At 33.1% G+C, this 18,924-nt stretch overlaps 1 protein-coding gene across 3 annotated transcripts in view; it reads right to left on the reverse strand.

Moving 5' to 3' along the window:
* The window catches only part of LOC131164448 (transcription initiation factor TFIID subunit 1), a 138,363-nt gene extending 120,945 nt beyond the window's left edge, over window positions 1–17,418 (reverse strand). For 2 of the 3 annotated variants that reach the window (XM_058121636.1, XM_058121634.1), the window contains exons 1-2: window positions 17,233–17,400; window positions 7,380–7,445 (exon numbers count right to left, since the gene is read on the reverse strand). In XM_058121636.1, coding sequence (XP_057977619.1) covers window positions 7,380–7,425 — 46 coding nt within the window. In that variant the 5' untranslated portion in view covers window positions 7,426–7,445; window positions 17,233–17,400. Of the gene's footprint in view, window positions 1–7,379; window positions 7,446–17,232 lie in introns of all 3 variants that reach the window. The other variant, XM_058121633.1, reaches the window with a different exon arrangement.
* Between the last annotated feature and the right edge of the window lie 1,506 nt (window positions 17,419–18,924).

Consider the following 18,924-nt stretch of genomic DNA (forward strand, 5'->3'; position numbering starts at 1 on the left):
CGTCTTGATGAGTTAGATCATAGCCTGGGGAACCATAAAGAGAAAGTCACGAGGATTGCTAGAATGGATACAGAGGATAAGGAAAAAAAATACATCAAAATTAAGTAGGGAACTAGGCAGACTTGCATCATCGGTTACCTATGATAAGGGAGAGAGGCGTTTGGGTAATATTAGTGGTAATCTATGAAGCTTCACTCTTGGAATGTTTGGGGTTTAGGGAGCACTAGGAAGTGTAGGGTAGTTAGAGATTTAATTAGTATAGTTTCCCCTGATATTTCATTCCTTCAAAATGTAAGATAGAGGTCGGGGATAGTTTCTTGGTGAGAAATTTTTGGGAGTTGAGAGTGAGATTGGGTGCTTAGATTGGGTGTTTAGTCCTTCCACTAGGGCGCGTAGGGCCGGCAAATTATCGTGGGATAGCAGGGTAGCATTAGGATTGGGTGGTTGGATCCTTCTCTATTTCTGTGTTGTTAGAAGAGAGAGGTTTCAGGGATTGGTGGTCACATGGGTTTACCCACAATGTCAGCCATGCGTGCTTCTTTTGTTGATGAATTGGCTAGTCTCTTCAGCCTTTGCAGTCCGCATTGGGTGGTTAGTGGTGATTTTATTGTCATCTGCTTAGCTAGTGATAAGTTAGGCAGTTCTAGGGTGACAAGTAGTATGAGATCGTTTGACTCCTTCATTCAGAATTGTGGGATCAGGGATATAGCTCTAATTAATGGCCATTTTACTTGTGTGGATATAACTCCAATGTTGCTCAAGAGACTCTTTTTTACTATAACAAAAGAAGATTTCAATAATAGATGAAGAATTTACAAGAGGGAGAATGAGATATCTCCCAATATAAACTGAGACAAACCAGAAATAAACAAATACAAACATCAAAGAGAGAAGATTCTTGTCAGACCAACTTCGGATTATTGCCCAGTGTCGTTGGATGCTAGTCCCATGAAATAGGGTCCTACCTTATTCAAATTTGAAAATATGTGGCTGAGGCATCCTTCCTTCAAGGAGTCCATAAAAACTAGGACAACATAGGGTAGTGTCCAAGGCTGGGGAGGGGTTTAAATTTATGAACAAATTAAAGTTAGGAAAAAATAAATTGAAAGTGTGGACCAAAAATGATTCTTAATGCATTTGACTGTTTGGATAGATGGGAGGAGTATGGTTTGGCTGGTGATGAGGATAATAGGTTTAGAAGGGGTCACCTTAGTAATGAATTGGATTTGATCCTTTTCAAGAAGGTATTAGTTGGAGATAGAAGTCTAGGGTTAAGGATTGCTTGGAACCACTTAAGCAGAAGTGTTTTTTAATAATAATAAAAAAATGTTGAATTTAATAATTGTTGATAATAAGCGTTGACCTAGAGAAGTGCTAAAAGTTATAAGTGGTATTTGGTTGAGTTTAAAATAAGTGATATTTGGATACTTACTTTTATTATAGGGTATATATGATTATTTTTAAACATATTTTAGATTATAAATATTAAAATTTTTTAATTAACAATTTCATTAATAATTATTTTGATTATTTATAATTACAATTTAAATATATTTTATTAAAAAATAATATAAGATTATTATTTTTAATTAAAAATAATCTTGTTGTTAATGTACATTTATAACATATTACTATCATATTAAATTATGATAAAAATAATATTATTAATTAACATCAAGTTTTTAATTTATTTAATAATAATTTAAATTAATAAATAGTTCTTGTTCAATCCAAAATTGAATTATAATAACTAATGTGGCATAATGTATAGAAAAATAATATATAGTTATTTTTAACTATATTTTAGATAAAAATATTATAAATGATAATTATATTTATTTTCTAATTAAAATTTTATTTTCTATTAATTAAAATATTATGATATTACTATTTATTAATTAAAAATAATCTTGTTATTAATGTATATTTATAACATATTATTATCACATTAATTTATGCTTAAAATAGTATTTATAACTAAATTAAAATTTTTAGTTTATTTAATGTTAATTTTAATTTATAGATGGTTCTTTTTATTCATTCCAGAATTTAATTATATTTTATTAATAAATAATAGGCTATAATGCATAATAAAATAATATATGGTTAACTTTTAATTAATAATTTAATTCATAATTATGTTAACTGTTATTTTTAATTCATATTCAAATATTTTTATTAAGTAAAAATAATACAGTATTATTTTTTATTAACAATAATCTTTTTCTTAATTTATATTTATATCATATAATTATGATATGAATTTATGTTAAAATAATATTATTAATTCAATTAGTATTTTTAATTTTTAATATTAATTTAAATTAATAGACGGTTCTTCTCCTTCATTCTAGAATTGAATTATGTTTTATCAATATTAATATATTATAATACATAATAAAATAATATATGACTTTCTAATGTATTTTTTAAATTATAAAATAGTCACTAAATTTTTTTATATTTACAAAATTGGAGTTTTTTCCCGTTTTATTATTAAAAAGAAATAAAATATTAAATAATACTCTTATTAAGAAAAAATTTCCCAAGCTGATGTTCACGTAATCTCGCAGCTTGGTGCTGCGAGATTTAAAGATCCAGCGAATGAGAAGCTGACGCGTGGCACGGTGACAGAGCAAATCTCGCAGCACCAAGCTGCGAGATTTAAATGGCCAGCGAGTGAGAAGCTGACACGTGGCATTTAAGTGTCCTTATTTTCCTTCCATTTTCTCAAATAAAAATCCTTCCAAAAATGTAACATTAACATATTATATATATATATATATATATAGAAAGAAAAAAAAATGTCAAAAAATTATGAAACACTAAAATTAGATTCAAAAATAAAAATAAAAAAATAAAATCAGTATTTTAGATAATATTTATAAAATTAATACAAGTTAAAATTCTAATCGAATAAATGCTCATTTTTCTGATCTAAAAAAAAATAGTAATACAACATTTAGATTTCTTTTTTTTTTTTATTCATCATTGGTGGGTTATTATATATATATATATATATATATGTCTGTGTGCATGTTTTCTATACATGTTAATTTGCATATATGAAAGAAAAAATAATAATAATAAGTGATGATAAAAGGGAGATTTATTTATTGTAAAATTACATCATGGTTAGGGGTGAGCATAATTCATGTTTAATTGAATTAACCGATCGAGTTCGATCGGTTTGGTTCGGTTCTAGATTTAGATAATTTTGGGTATTCGATTTTCGATTCAGGTATGGGGAGTCTTTAATTTTATTAATTGAATTACCCGAATTATAATTAATTAATAATTAAATATAAATTAGTAATTTTAATATATGATATATGTTAAATCTTAAATGTTTAATCTTAAAAATATCTCTTTTATCAATAAATCCTTTTATTAATTAAGTTGGAATTAAATTTAATACAATACGATTATCTATATATATATTATTTGACAAAAAGTCATTTAAAAATTATATTTACTATTTGTCAATGTGCATATACAATAAGATTGTTCCTATATCACTAATTAAAAATCAAGTTTTGAAATTAAATAATTTATATTCTATTAAAAATTTTATTTTTTATCTTTTGGGTTATATTAAGGATTATTTTTTTATTCAAGGATAAAAATGAGCATTTATTCGATTAAAATTTTAACTTGTATTAATTTTATAAATATTATTTAAAATACTGATTTTATTTTTTTTATTTTTATTTTTGAATCTAGTTTTAGTGTTTCATAATTTTTTGACATTTTTTTTTCTTCTTTCTATATATATATATATATAATATGTTAATGTTACCTTTTTGGAAGGATTTTACTTGAGAAAAAGAAAGGGAAGGAAAAAGAAAAAGATAAATGTTGTATTACTATTTTTTTTAGATCATAAAAATGAGCATTTATTCGATAAAAATTTTAATTTGTATTAATTTTATAAATATTATTTAAAATACTGATTTTATTTTTTATTTTTTATTTTTTAATCTAGTTTTAGTGTTTTATAATTTTTTGACATTTTTTTCTTCTTTCTATATATATATATATATATATAATATGTTAATGTTACCTTTTTGGAAGGATTTTATTTGAGAAAAAGAAAAAGGAAGGAAAATAAGGACACTTAAATTGCCACGTGTCAGTTGCTCACTCGCTGGCCATTTAAATCTCGCAGCTTGGTGCTGCGAGATTTGCTCTGCCACCGTGCCACGCATCAGCTTCTCATTCGCTGGGTCTTTAAATCTCGCAGCACCAAGTTGCGAGATTACGTAAGCATCAGTTTGGGAAATTTTTTCCCAATAAAAGTATTATTTAATATTTTATTTCTTTTTAATAATAAAACGGGAAAAAACTCTACAAAATTGACCTGCCTATGAACAGTGTCACTTATAACTAGCCAAAAAACTATCTTAGATTGCTTCTCAAAAATCACTTAAATAGTTCTCAAAAAAGTGATTCTGAAAAAGCACTTTTTGTAATAAGTGTTTGTTGTAGTACGAATCAAATGCAACTTTTATGTGAAAATACTTACTTTAAGTGATAAGTAGTATAAACATTTTTTTAAAGTACTCCCAAACATGGGCTAAGTGAGTGAAAAAGGGAGATCGTAATCCCAAGTTGTTCCATGGGGAGACTAAAAAGGAGGAAAACTTTATCAAAGAACTAGATATAGACTCGAGAGGCGTATGAGATTCCAAAAGCATTAAGGAGGAGATTATGGGCTTCTACAGCAATTTGTATATCAAGAGTCACAAGCACAGATTGATTATAAAGGACTTTGATAGGTGTCCTACTGGGGTGAACCTTGCTCTTTGGTTCGAGAGACGTTTTGACTTAGAAGTCCGTGTTTAAGATGGAAACAAAGAAGGCTTCAGGCCCTATAGTTTTACAATGGTTTTCTTCCAAGATAGTTGGGAGAGGTGATTCATGATGATATTATGGAGTTTTTTCATGAGTTCCATTTGAATGGGGTGGTGGGAAAGAGTGTTAACTCTTACCTTTATTGTCCTTGTGCCTAAGAAAGAGAGATCCAAGAAAGTGGGATATTTTAAACAGATTATCTTGGTTACTAGCCTTTACAAAATCCTGGCTAAGGTTGTCTCTAAGAGGCTCTAAGAGATGTTAGGGGCCACAGTTACCTTGAAGCAGTCCGCTTTCATCAAGGATAGACATATTTTCAATGTTGTTTTGGTTGCTAATGAAGTAGCAGAGGATGTGAGGAGGAGGGGAGGGAGGGGTGTTTTATTCAAGTTTTATTTTCAAAAAGACTGACATGCTGACTTAGGGTTTTTTGGCCCTTGTGTTGGCTAAGAAGGGGCATGGATGGGTTTGGAGGAGATGAATTAAAGGGTGCTTATCCTCAGTGAGTATGTTTGTCATTGTGAATGATCAACAAAGGGAGTGATTTAAGACTTCACAGGGTTCAAGACAAGGGGATCCCTTATCCACTCTTCTTTTCACTCCTCTTGATGAGACATGCTCAAAGTCTTAATATAACTTATAGCCATAAGGTTGGCAGGGAGGAAGTCGTGGTTCCCATGTTCAATTCACTGACGATACCTTTCTCTTTCTGGACAATGTTGAGAAATTCCAGAAGGTTTCAACCCTACTCAATATCCATAAGAAAATTTCAGGATTAAAGATCAATATGTCTAAGCATGGGGTTGCAAATTTGAACATCACAGGGGGTGAGCTTGATGTTTTCACTAATTTAGCTAGTTGTACTATTATAGACTGGTCTCTCACTTATTCGGGTCTCCCTTGAGTTGGTAATCCTAACTCTTCTACTTTTGGGATCCTGTAGTGGAGAGAGTGGTGAGTAGATTGGAGGGTAGGAAGAGAGCATACCTATCATGAAAGGGTCGCATTACTCTCATCAATGTTGTTCTTTCTAATATTCCCAATTTATTTTCTCTCCCTTTCAGAATTCCAGTGGGGGTGACTCCTGCCCTGAAGAGGATTATGAGAGATATTTGTGGTCGAGAATAGGGATCAGAGGAAGAGAGGAGAGACCACCTAGTTAGTTGGGAGAAGGTTAGAAGACCTAAATCTGAAGGGGGTTTGGGCCTAGACATTTGTTGTCCAAAAACATATCAATAGTGGGAAAATGGTTGTGGGGGTTTATTGGAGAATGATCCTGTATGGCACATGGCTATTAAAAGCAAGTATGGATAGCATCAAAATGGTTGGGATACTAGAGAGAATGGCAGTGTTTCTCAAGAAAACCCTTGAAGTTTTATCCCTCAGGTTGCTCACTTCTTTTATCCTCTTACCTGTTTTCGAGTTGGAAAACTAGAGTGAGTGGCAGTCTTCCATGCATAATGCACCAATTAATGCTTTTTATTCTTTTAAGGGGGGTCTTTCTCTTGAGATTTTATTTTTTTAGAAATCTCAATTAGGGAGAGTTTGATGATTTGACCATTTTCTCAAGAGTGTTGGAATCCTTTTCTCCTTGAATGGGGAGTTGATCAAGGATTTAGCATGAGATTCTTTTGGTTCTTTTTCCATAAATTCCTTCCTCACCTATTTATCAAAAATTTCAAGTCCTTATTTTCCCTTGATCCTGATATTTGTATCATGTGTTTAGAGGTGAATGAGATTAGTGACCACTTGGTTCTTCATTGTCAGGTGGCTAGGCAGCTTTGGGTTTATCTATTTTTGGTTTTTGAGAAAACTTTGGTGATGCCACAGACATGCTTTCTTTTTTGTTGCAGTACATGGGTTTTGGGAGGAGTAAGAAACGAATAACCCTATGGAGATGTGTGGTTTTTGCTCTGTTTTGAACGCTGTGGATTGAAAGGAATGCAAAGATTTTTGATGAACAAAACAAATCCCATACCTGTTCGTTGGGATAGAGATATCTTATTGGCTTCTTTTTGGGCTCATTCTCTGGTTTTTTTCCAGGAATTTTGTAGAACTTCAGCGGGATTGGAAAACAGCTCCCATGTAATTGTTTTTTTTTTCTATTTTTATTTTTTGTATCTATGAGGATTACTATCCTCCACTTTCTGTAATTTTCTTTCTTTTCTATTAATGAATTTCTCTTTCTATCCAAAAAAAAAAAAATCCATCAGCCTTTATGGAACCAGTAGTCTAATTTAATTTGTCCTTATATTGGCATTCATCCACTTATCATGTTCCCATAACTAGCGAGCAAGTTCTACAAGATCGAAGCTGTCTGCAACAACTAGCATCAGCAAGACACTTAGCCTGGTAATCTACAACCAGCATATGTACAGCATGCACTGTCTAGGTTTGTTTTTTAAAGAAAACACATATGAACCACAACAAGAGCATACCTTTAAAATGTTTATTGCTCTACAGAGAGATCAGAAAAGAGTTTAAACTTCTTGATATTTTATTTGCAGATTGAGCAATCAAGTTACCTTCATACTGGCCATCCGGGGAGGCACAATCTGAATCGTAACCCATGGCACCTGATCAGCTCCAAACTACAGGCACAACGGAATTAGAATTAAACAATATATGTATACACTCAAAACAATGTGAAAATATTATCAGAATTAAACAGTGTATAAATATATATATATATATATACAACAAAAAAATGATTAGATAAGCAGCAACATTCACCAAAAAATTTTATGAGAACATCTGAAAACTATGAAGTTTACAATGTCATCCATACTCAGCCAAGTAACTGTCTAGTACTTATCGCTTAAATTCAGTCTTTCTGCCTGTTTTCTCCATTTATTATCAAATGAATAAAACTAAAAAATAACAAATTTAATTTTTAAAAAGGAAAATTTTTCCTAACTCACAAATATGTCCTTCGTACTAAAAGCCTAGGACATATTCATCCAATGCCCTACCAATAAAATAAAAGTTTGACAACAGAAAAGAGATTAAAAAAAAAAAGGTATTAACCAATCTAAATATCAATTACACTTCCAGAGTGAAACACTCCATAACTACCTCAAACACTTGTCAACAAACACACATCATTTGCATGAACGCAAAGTCATAGAATTTATCAATGTTCTGAAATGCTCAAGGCTCGCCTCAAAACAAGCATGTCCAAAATGCCTTCAGACTCAGTCTAAATTACCAAATCCCAAAAGGGTCAAAACATTTTTTTTGATACACAGAAAATTTATTAGAAAGGGTATAATGTACAAGAAGAATAAAACAAAAGGGAAAACAGGGAGAATAAAATCCTCCTTTTACGTCAAAAGTAAATAACAAATTTCCCATTCTTGGGAGTTTGAAAACCAGGACTTCATTTTTGAATCAGTTGGAAATCTAGCTGTTAAGGGAGTCAATTTGGATAACTCGAAAAGTGGACCATAAGGAAGTGCAAACAAGTTTTGAAGGGAGGAAACTTAATGAAGATATGTGAGATTTGTCAGGTGAGAAAACACATAAAATTATTAAGAGAGATTCCAAAGGTGTTCTAAGGATAGTAGAGGAGCCAATTGGCGAGAGGGCCAAATTGTGCAAGGATAGTAAGAGATGGGGACATGTTTCTGATGAGGATGGTGTAGGGAGTAGTGGTTTTGAATGCAAAAAAGGTTTACTTTTGGATCATAGTCAGGATCAGTATGGATTTTGTTGGAATTGGAGTGCTCCCAAGAGGGGGGTGAATTGGGTTTTAAAACATTTTTCGCTAATTTAAACAATTACGCCGATTCACCACAGTTCATATCCCATTCTATATTGAAAACGTGTACGTACAACGATTAAGCTATCAGAGTGTGCATACATACACGTGTACTGCATATCTCATTTAAATTAGTTCTGTATGCATGCAAGATGGTTATAACAAAACATGTACAAGCACATACTGAAATTTAAGTGCAGGAATTTAAATAAGATGACACACAGATTTGTTAACGAGGTTCGGCCAATACTACCTACGTCCCCGCCTTGGGCATACCCCCCAAGGATTCTACTATACCTACGTCCCCGCCTTTTACATCCTCTCCTTACGGGACGAGGAAAACCCCAGTTCAATTTTCGGGTTGAACCGAACCGGTCTCACCTACGGGGCTGAGACTCCCCAATTCAATTTCGGGCTGAACCGAACTGGTCTCATTTTGGGGACTAAGACTCTCCAGTTCAATCTCGGGCTGAACCTAGCCGATACAATAAAAATATTTTTGTACAAGATAATGCTTCTAAAAATACAAGTAAAGATGCACACGTTTAAGCTCATAAAATATGCACTCTCTTATGATATGAAATATGCTCAGTAGAGTAAAGGGTGCTTATCTAAAAAATCAATGCACAAATAAAATGTGTATAAAAAATGAGTATTATGTTCTCCTATAAATATTTTTGCAAATAAAGAACATTTGGAGAATCTAGGAATTTAAACTCAATAAAATATTTGTGCAATAAATAAATTCTTCCAAAAATATTAATCATGAAAATAATCAAGAGAAACCAAAGTTATACTCTCCAAAAGATTTTCAAAAATAAAGAATAAGTGAGAGTAAGCATGTAAAAATAAGTGCCCAAAAATAAATATACTCTCTTCAAGAGTAATTTTGAAATGAAAGAGTGAATGAGAGTTGAAGAGTTTAGTATAAAAATTTGGCCCCAAAAGAATGATTTAAACAATAAAAAACATTTTGGGGGAGCTTTGATTAACAATGGATTAGACAGAAAATTTGGGTTAATCAAAGTTGCTAATCTGAGTTATGGAGGGAGTATTTATAGATTTTCAACAAATATGACCGTTGAGGAACACGCTCGGCATTTTGGAAAAGTTAAATTTTAATGACGTTTTAGCACTTTTAAAAAATTCCAACCCGAGAGCTCCGGTCGACCACTTTTGTGGTTCAGTCAACCGTGGAGCCAAGTTCGGTCGATCGCATGAAATTTGAATTGAAAGTTCGGTCGACCAAACTTGCATGGTTCAAGGGCGATTTTCCAAATCCGCACGGTTCGGTCGAATGGGTCAATTTGAATTTCGTGGTTCGGTCGACTAGGCGGTTGGCATTTCTCACATGGGGGTTTGGTCGACCAGGGCGTTGCCCGTATAAATCTGGTCGGTCGACCAGGAGGTCAACTTGTTGATCGGAGGAGGTTCGATCGACTAGGTCTTGCATGTATATATCTGGACAGTCAACCGAGAGGTCAACCTGTTGACCCAGTGAGAGTTCGGTAGACCGAGGAACTCAGTATAACTGAGTTCGGTCGACCGAACATGCCAATTTGGGCATTTTCAGTCCTTTTTCTCTTATAAAATTTACCCTATTCATATGATGATTAATGTTAAGCCTATAAGGCATATTTTTATGAAATATTCAAGGACCTAAGGTCAATCTAAGGCCTTTGAGAAATAACCCTAAAAATCAGGCATCGGTCGACATCCCTAAGGTTCTGTGGCCCCCTATGGTAAGTCTATGGTCATCACTGAGTTTTTATCCATATCATGCATGCAATGCATTAATTATTACAGACCATTTCCTATTTACTATTATAGACCAAATAGAAAAACCAAATGCAATACAAGTGAACTTTAAATGTCTTCAATCTTCTTTGCTCTTGTGACTTCCTTGGAATACGCCAGCTGATATACATGTCCTTCGAGTTTCTTCTGGCTTCCATTTTCAGTCTCTTTATGTGTGTGCAAACATATCAAGTCTACTCAAACCCTGGATACACACATAAGAACCTTGCGGTTTGTCATTATCAAAACCAAGGATTAGACTAAAAAATTCAACAAATTTCCCTCCAATTCTTCTATTGATGGCCTTAAGGATTTATCTTATGTGCCGCCTCCTCCTATAGAAGGCTTAGAGGGGATTAATATGTTTGATGATGAGGTTACTAAAGATGAACATAAGGTCAAGGATAGAATTCTGCTTACTCCAGTCAAAGAAATCTCTTGGAAAGACATTGGAACTTAGATTTTCTGGATGACTTGGGCCTTATGTTGTATGATCAAGGAGGAAATGAAGTTAGGCTTGATGTGGGCAAATCAAAGGTGAATAACGGTCAAAGGGAATTAGCTAATTTGAAGTATTCAGTGAACTATGATGGGAAGAAATTAAAGAGGGTATTTCTTGGCTGATAAGAGCAATTTTTTTTTTTGTTTTGCTTTTATTTTTTTCCTTTTTTAGTTTTTTATTCTGTTTTTTATCTTCTTTTTGCGGATTTAGTATCCCCGATATTACAATCTCTTTCTTAACCAAAACTAATGCAAGAGAGCCAACAAGTCCCACTGCATGTCTTCCAAAGCAATGTAGCAAAAAAAAAAAAACCATTTGTTGCACCCACAATGATGATAAATAAGTCACTCCAAAGCAAGTTAGTAAACATAGCCACTCCTTCGAAAATTCTATCATTCCTTTCCATCCAAACACACCAAATTATAATCATAATAGAGCGTCTCTATAAAGCTTTCCCAAATATACCAAATAAATTATTCCAAATAGACAATGTGCAAGGACAATGAAGAGACAAATGTGCACAAGTCTCTCCACTCCTCAAGCAAAGGACACAAATATCCAGAGCACATTTGTACACAAGAGATGCCTTTTTGCGCTTTTTCAGTCAAGGCTTGCACATTTTGGGTGCACAAATCTCAAATTATATTTTGGGTGCAAGTCATTGACATTGGTTTTCTCAAGGATTACAATCCAAGTAAAGGCCTTTGGAACTTCAGCTTTCCAAATTAAAGACTAAAGGACACAAGCAATAACATTACTATCAAAAATCAAGTGAGAAAAGAAAGACTTAAATATTTTCTGACTCTCCAAATGGAAATTACGACAGTATGAAGATGAACATAAGCATCACCCCTATAATTCCATTCTATCTACAAGAACACTCATATTCTACCGAAGCACCACTAAATAACAGTGATTCCCAAATTTCTTTTGGCAATTAAATTTCTCCAAATGCACAAAAACTAACAAAACTCAGCAAACCAACAAGTACCCAACAACAAAACCATCATCAATCAACTAACACAAGGATTTCGATCCAATACAACAAAACCAAGCCTTAAGTCCCACTAGGTGGGGTCAACTATATGAATCATTTTCCACCAATTTATGCGATCATGTACCATTTCTTTTGACAAATTCAAGGATATTAAATCCTTACTATCTCCTCCCAAGTTATTTTAGGTCTACCCTACCCCTTCTACTGCCCCCCACAGTAACTAACTCACTCTTCCTCACTGGTGCACCATGTGGCCTACGTTGCAGGTGTCCATACCATCTAAGTCGTCCCTCCCTTATCTTATTCTTCTATAGGTACTACACCTAACTTACCACAAATATGTTTATTCCTTAATTTATCTTTTAATGTTATACCACTCATCCATCTAAGCATTCTCATCTCACCAACTTTTACTTTTTCGATATTATGTTTCTTCGTCACCCAACATTCCGATCCATATAGCATAACTAGTCTTATAACTGTCCTATAAAACTTCCCTTTCAATTTTAAGGGTATTCTACGATCATAGAGCACACTTGAAACATTTCTCCATTTTGCCCAACCTACTTTAACTCTATGCATTACATCATCTTCAATTTCTCCTTCAGTTTGCATAATAGATACAAGGTATCGAAATCTACAAGTGTTATTTATTTCTTCATCATCAAGTTTAATTTAGTCTCCAATATTCCTCCTATCATTACTAAAAATACATTTCATATATTATGCCTTATTTCTACTTATCCTAAAGCCTCCAGATTCCAAAGTTTCTCTCCATGATTCTAACTCAGCCTCTACTCTGTCCCTAGTTTCATCAATTAATACAATATCATCTGCAAACAACATACACCATGAAATCTCCTTTTGAATACTCTTAGTCAATTGGTCCATCACTAAAGCAAAAAGATAACGACTCAAAGCAAATCCTTGATGTACACCTATGGTGATTGGAAATTCTCTAATTTCTCCATCTATAGTCCTTACACTAGTCATTACTCCATCGAACATATCCTTAATGACATCAATATACCTACTACATGCACCCTTTTTTTTTCTAAAACCCACCATAGAACTTCTCTAGGTATCCTATCATATGCTTTCTCATGATCAATAAATATCATATGCAAATCCCTCTTCTTTTCCCTAAACTTTTCCATTAATCTTCTTAAAGATATATAACTTCTGTGGTAGATCTCCCAGGCATAAAACCAAATTGATTTTCTGAGACCTTCGTTTCTAACCTTAATCTTTGTTCAACCACCATTTCTCATAATTTCATCATATGACTCATAAGTTTAATTCCACAATAGTTATTACAATTTTGAATATCTCCTTTATTTTTGTATATAGGTATTAAAGTGTTTTTCCTCCATTCATCTGGCATTTTCTTAATTTTTATAATTTTATTAAATAAATTAGTTAACCATATAATTCCGTTATCACCTAAGCATTTCCAAACTTCAATTGGGATGTTATCTAGTCCCATAGCTTTCCTATTTTTTATCCTTTTTTCAGTACAAACTTATCTTCGCTAACTCTAATTTTGCGAATAAATCTCATATTTTTAATATTTTCCTCATTTGACAATTCTAAGTTTAAGCCTTCTATTTGGTTCTCATTAAACAACTTACTAAAGTAACTTCACCATCTTTCTTTAATGTCTTCGTCCTTAACCAAGACAATATCATCCTCATTTTTTATACATTTTACATTTCCTAAGTCCTTAATCTTCCTTTATCTATCTTTAGCAAGTTTAAATATATCTCTTTCCCCTTCATTTGTATCTAATTTATCATACAAACTATTAAATGATCTGTATTTAGCTTCACTAACGGCCCTTTTTGCATCTTTTCTTGCCTCATTATACTTTTCAAAGTTATCCCTGCTTCTACATTTTTGTCACGTTTTATACAAAATTCTTTTTTTCTTTATGGATTTTTGTACCTCTTTATCCCACCACCAACTTTCTTTGCTATTTGAGAATCTTCCCCCTTGATTCACCTAAAATCTCTCTTGCTATCTTTTTAATAGAGCTAGTTAATCTACTCCAAAGAGTATTTGTATCTATCCCATCCTCTATAGTCCAATCCCCATCTTTGATCATTTTATCTTTAAATTTTATTATATTTTCTTCTTTTAGGTTCAACCACCTAGTTCTCTTACACTGGTTTATTTTATCCTTTTTCTTCCATTTTTTAATACATATATCTAACACTGAGACTCTATGTTGTGTGCTTAGGCTTTCACCTGGAATAACTTTACAATCCATGCATGATAAACGATATACCCTCCTAATTAAAAAAAAAATCTATTTGACTTCTATTTTTTCCACTTTTAAAGGTTATTAAGTGTTATTTTCTCTTCTTAAAGCAAGTATTCATTATACTAAAATCATATGACATAGCGAAGTCTAAGATCATCTCCCCAGGCTCAGTTTTGTCTCCATATCCATTATCCATACCAATAAATATTTTTTCAGTCCTTGGTATGCCTTGCATAATACTATCAATATCTTCCCAAAATTGTCTCTTAAAGTTTTCTGCTAAGCCGACTTGAGGAGCATAAGCACTAATGATATTTATTATCTCTTGTCCAAATAACATCTTGATTTTTATAATTCTATCCCCTACTCTATTTACATCAACAACGCTATCTTTTAAGTTTTTGTCTATAATAATTCCTACTCCATTCTTAAGTTTTTCTTTTCCAGTGTACCAAAGTTTAAATCCTGATTTATCAATTTCTCTAGCTTTCTCCCCCACCCACTTGGTTTCTTGAAGGCAAATTATATTAATTCTTCTTTTGATCATTGTATCCACAATTTCCATACTTTTACCCGTAAGTGTCCCTATATTCCAAGTTGCTAATATAATCCTAATTTCCTAAACTAAAGTCTTTACCTGTCCACGTCCAAAATGATGCAGAAACCCTCGCATATTTGACATCGTACCCATGTCGGGTCGCTTCAGGGCGACAACCTAGCCACAGGTAGGATTTCAATCCAATAAGAATACAAAATCACCACAAGTAGGACTGGTCAAGCTGAGCTTTACCATGCCCAAGCTTGTTTAACAAATTTTTAATCAAGCTTAAGCTCAAGCCAAACTCATATCGAGCTTAAATATACTTGCTCAAACTTGTTTATTTTTGCAAATTAATGGCTTGATTCTTTTAAAACCTCTCATTGTAGAGGCTTGAGTCTCTTAGGGTTTTGTTATAAAAACTTTGAAATGGGGCTCTCACTCATATTGCCTTAAGGTTTTTTTACCCCCATCAAGCTAGCCTATGCCTTGGGCCTATAAGTGAATTGAGGTTATGGAGTTTGGTTTAAATAAACCTATGCTCAAATAGCCCCTACTTTTAGGATAAAATAAGTCCATTACAATCAACATTTGATCTTATTAAACAAGCCCAACCAAGCTTCTAACTGGGCCACTCACAAGCTGAAACAAGCCAATCCTATTGATGTTCACAATTAACAAGCCTCAAGATTGGGCTTGGGAATAGCTCATTTATACAATAGGTGAGCTTGAATGAGCTCTCCTAACCCAGTCGTGAGTGGCTTGTTCGTTTGTTGCCCTAGCCACAACCAACCTCCTCTAGTCTTAGATTGAGAACTTGCCTCCGATCTTGACTATTTTCCACTAGAAAACCTCCATTATATGTTATGAAATCATTACGTTAAGAAATAGACAAATTTGTGGTTTTAAAATTCGGACCATTCCGGCTGGTCTAACCTATTTCAACTGAAACCAGTGATCAGACCGGTCCAGCCAATGTCCCAAACCTGATTTTAACACAAACTAGTATTAACCCAGATGATACGGTCATAACCAGACCAACCTGACTAGAACCGAGGTCAATTGAGGCCAACCTAGCACCTCACCAAAAGAAAAAAATAAAATGAAAGAGGGATGAAATATAGGCCCCACCTGACTTGAACTAGGGACACACCATACACCACTCTTTCATTTGTGAGATGCCACCATGCCAAATTCACTTAGTTGGATATATTGCAAGTATTATATATATACTATATATATTGCATATATTCCACACCAAATTAAACAAATGGTTAATTGAATCAAAACATTTTTCTACAAGCTTTGTTTCAAGAATTTTTGTTTTAACTCTTCATAATAACAATAATTATAAGAAAACTAATAGTTTTTTTACCTAAAACATATTAGTAATTTATTTTTTACTCTAATAAGCTAATAAGTTATACGGCCATCATTTTTGTAACAATTTAAATTAGCGGTAATAATATTATACATACATACATATATATATATATATATGTATATATATATGTATATATCATGCTAACATCACTGGTTCGATCACTGGTCTGACCCACTGGTTCAACCAGCCCAACCAACCTAGTACCTTTTCCAAGTTGAACACCGGTCCAAATTGTAAAACTATTAATGAAACAATTAAGAAAGAGATATGCGAGATTGATGACCATGAGTGAAAGAACAGAAAGTTATAAGAAGGAGAAAAGTTGGAATTGGAGAGTATTATCGAAAATAGAGGGTATATTGTTGTGTTATAATATAATATTATTACATTAAAATATGATTGTAATTGATCATATTAGGAACAATAATATAAATAATATGATAATATATTATGGTGAAAATGTGCAGTTTTGAGGGGTTTATGGTGGTATAAGGTGCACTTAATCCACTTATCTTCACCGGAAAGAAGATAGATTTATCATTTCTTTGGGATATAATCAGATTTATTGCTTACCTTTGGGCTTATTTAGCTGGTTGTTTGAAAGGGGGCATGTCTCCGGACTGCCAACACGATTGGCAGGTTGATTTCCTTCTATTTCTTTTTGTTTTGTAATTTCATAATAGGAGGACTCTTCTCCCCAAATTTGTAGATTTCACTCTTATTTAATGAATTCACTTATTTTCCTATCATATTTGATTGCAAATATCATATGATATATGATACTACATTCACTTTTTTCTAAGTTAGCCTGCATAATTTTCGTGAATTTTCTAATTTATTGCGCGTTTAGTTTTATGGGTACTGGATTAAGCGCTGTGTTGTGGGTCTCAGAGGAGTCGATGCTGCAATGCGACGGAAGAAGCGAAAATAAGCAGAAATTCATACGATGGAGGAATTAAGAGAGATAATATCTTGAAAAACAGAATTCCCGACATCGATAGAAGTAGAAAGATGAATGTGTGTGTGTGTGTGTGTGTGTGTGTGTGAGAGAGAGAGAGAGAGAGAGAGAGAGAGAGAGAGAGAGAGAGAGAGGAGACAGACCTAATAAAATTGACGAAGAAAATGGAGTATAATTACCTAAATCCTTCAGCTCTCGGTCTCAAGATCTTGCGAATGCTGCCGACAATTTGGGGGGAGAAGACGCGGAAAGTAGAAGAGGAGTCCGTTCTTCCTCCGGGACTTCTCCATGAGAGTATAATTGCCGCGGTGCTCGAGAGAGGGCGGTCTGCGACCGCGAAGAGTATAATTGTTTGGTTTGCATATAAAAAAAATAAGGTTAATGTAATCGGTGTTACATAAGAGATTAATTGTTGTCACCATCATTTTTTCATCATTATAAATTCTTTGTTATACTTATCGTCCTATAAAAAAACAATTTTGTTTCTTATTTCCACACACATTACATCTCAAAGTAAGCAGATATATAAAATTAATTATAAAATATGAGATATAGAGAGAAAATATATATTTTATATAAGGTCAGTTCCAAATTATCAATTATTTTCGAGATAATGAAGTTTTTTATTTCATCCGCCTGTGGAGTAGGCATAACTGAACCACATAAATTTTTGTTTCATCTCTATTTATTTTTCTACATCTTTTATAAAACGTTATCAACACGAGACTATAATTTCTGAGATATTTCTTTAAATTATGTTTAATTTATTTATTGTAAGTTTTACTCCACAATAGCATAATATTTTTCAGAAGAGTCATGTAACGACCTGCCTATTTTACCGTAATCATCTTTTTTTTCCCCATAATAATATTTAATATAATATAACCATGTTCAACTAATCAAACATAATCAACCTGGACTCATGAGTACCAGGGATATACCTGAAATATAACTCTCATACTTAAGTAATGGAAAACATAAAAGCATATACATATCAAGTCGTCCAACCAATACAATATGAGAGTTTTACCGAACCTATCAAATACATATACACATCCCAAAAAGACCAAAAATGTGCCCTAGGGTCATAACTCAAAAACCCTAGCATAACAACTTACCCTTTTGACAGGGTCGGACAGTCGACCTCTAACGTTGTAGAACTCTATCCGCTCTTCTATCTGAGACTCCTGAAATGTTTATATGGCTGGCGTGAGACACCTCTCAGTAAAGAAAATAAACTAACATCAGTGTGTGGCGTTATAAGCATTTTCGTGTTATACATATGAACAATATAATAAGCATATTTGGTAAAATCTGTCTGTAGTAGAACTGAGTAAAACATGATTTGTCATATCATAATAAAGCATACTAGATTTCTATACATGAAAATCATCTTATATAACTGTATAATACTAAAATAACACATGGGATGGATAGTTAGTTGATGTCATGTCTTACCCTCACATGACTAGGTTGTGCAGCCCGAAGGCGAGACCTAGTAATGGCTAGCCGATCATGCCAAATCAATCATAAGTCTGTAAGTACGATGGACCTGCCCCTCCTGGTCCCGAACTGCCAGGGGAAAAATTCACTCTACACTGAAGTCACATCGACTGTCCTCTCCCACACTACTGTTCATGTGGTAGCACTATCATAATTCTAAACATATAATTACGGTATCGTGCTCTTGAAACTGAACTAAATTATACCATCCAAGTTCTAATATCATATAATAAGTTTCATATGTTGAGCATAGTTGTTTCGTATTTCATAATAATGTCTGACACAATAATATTTCATGAATTATGTCTTATCATACATGATTATGGCATCTGCACCAACATGAATCACGGCATCTGCGCCTGCATAAC

The sequence above is a fragment of the Malania oleifera genome, chromosome 9, assembly GCF_029873635.1.
Source record: "Malania oleifera isolate guangnan ecotype guangnan chromosome 9, ASM2987363v1, whole genome shotgun sequence".
NCBI lineage: Eukaryota > Viridiplantae > Streptophyta > Magnoliopsida > Santalales > Ximeniaceae > Malania > Malania oleifera.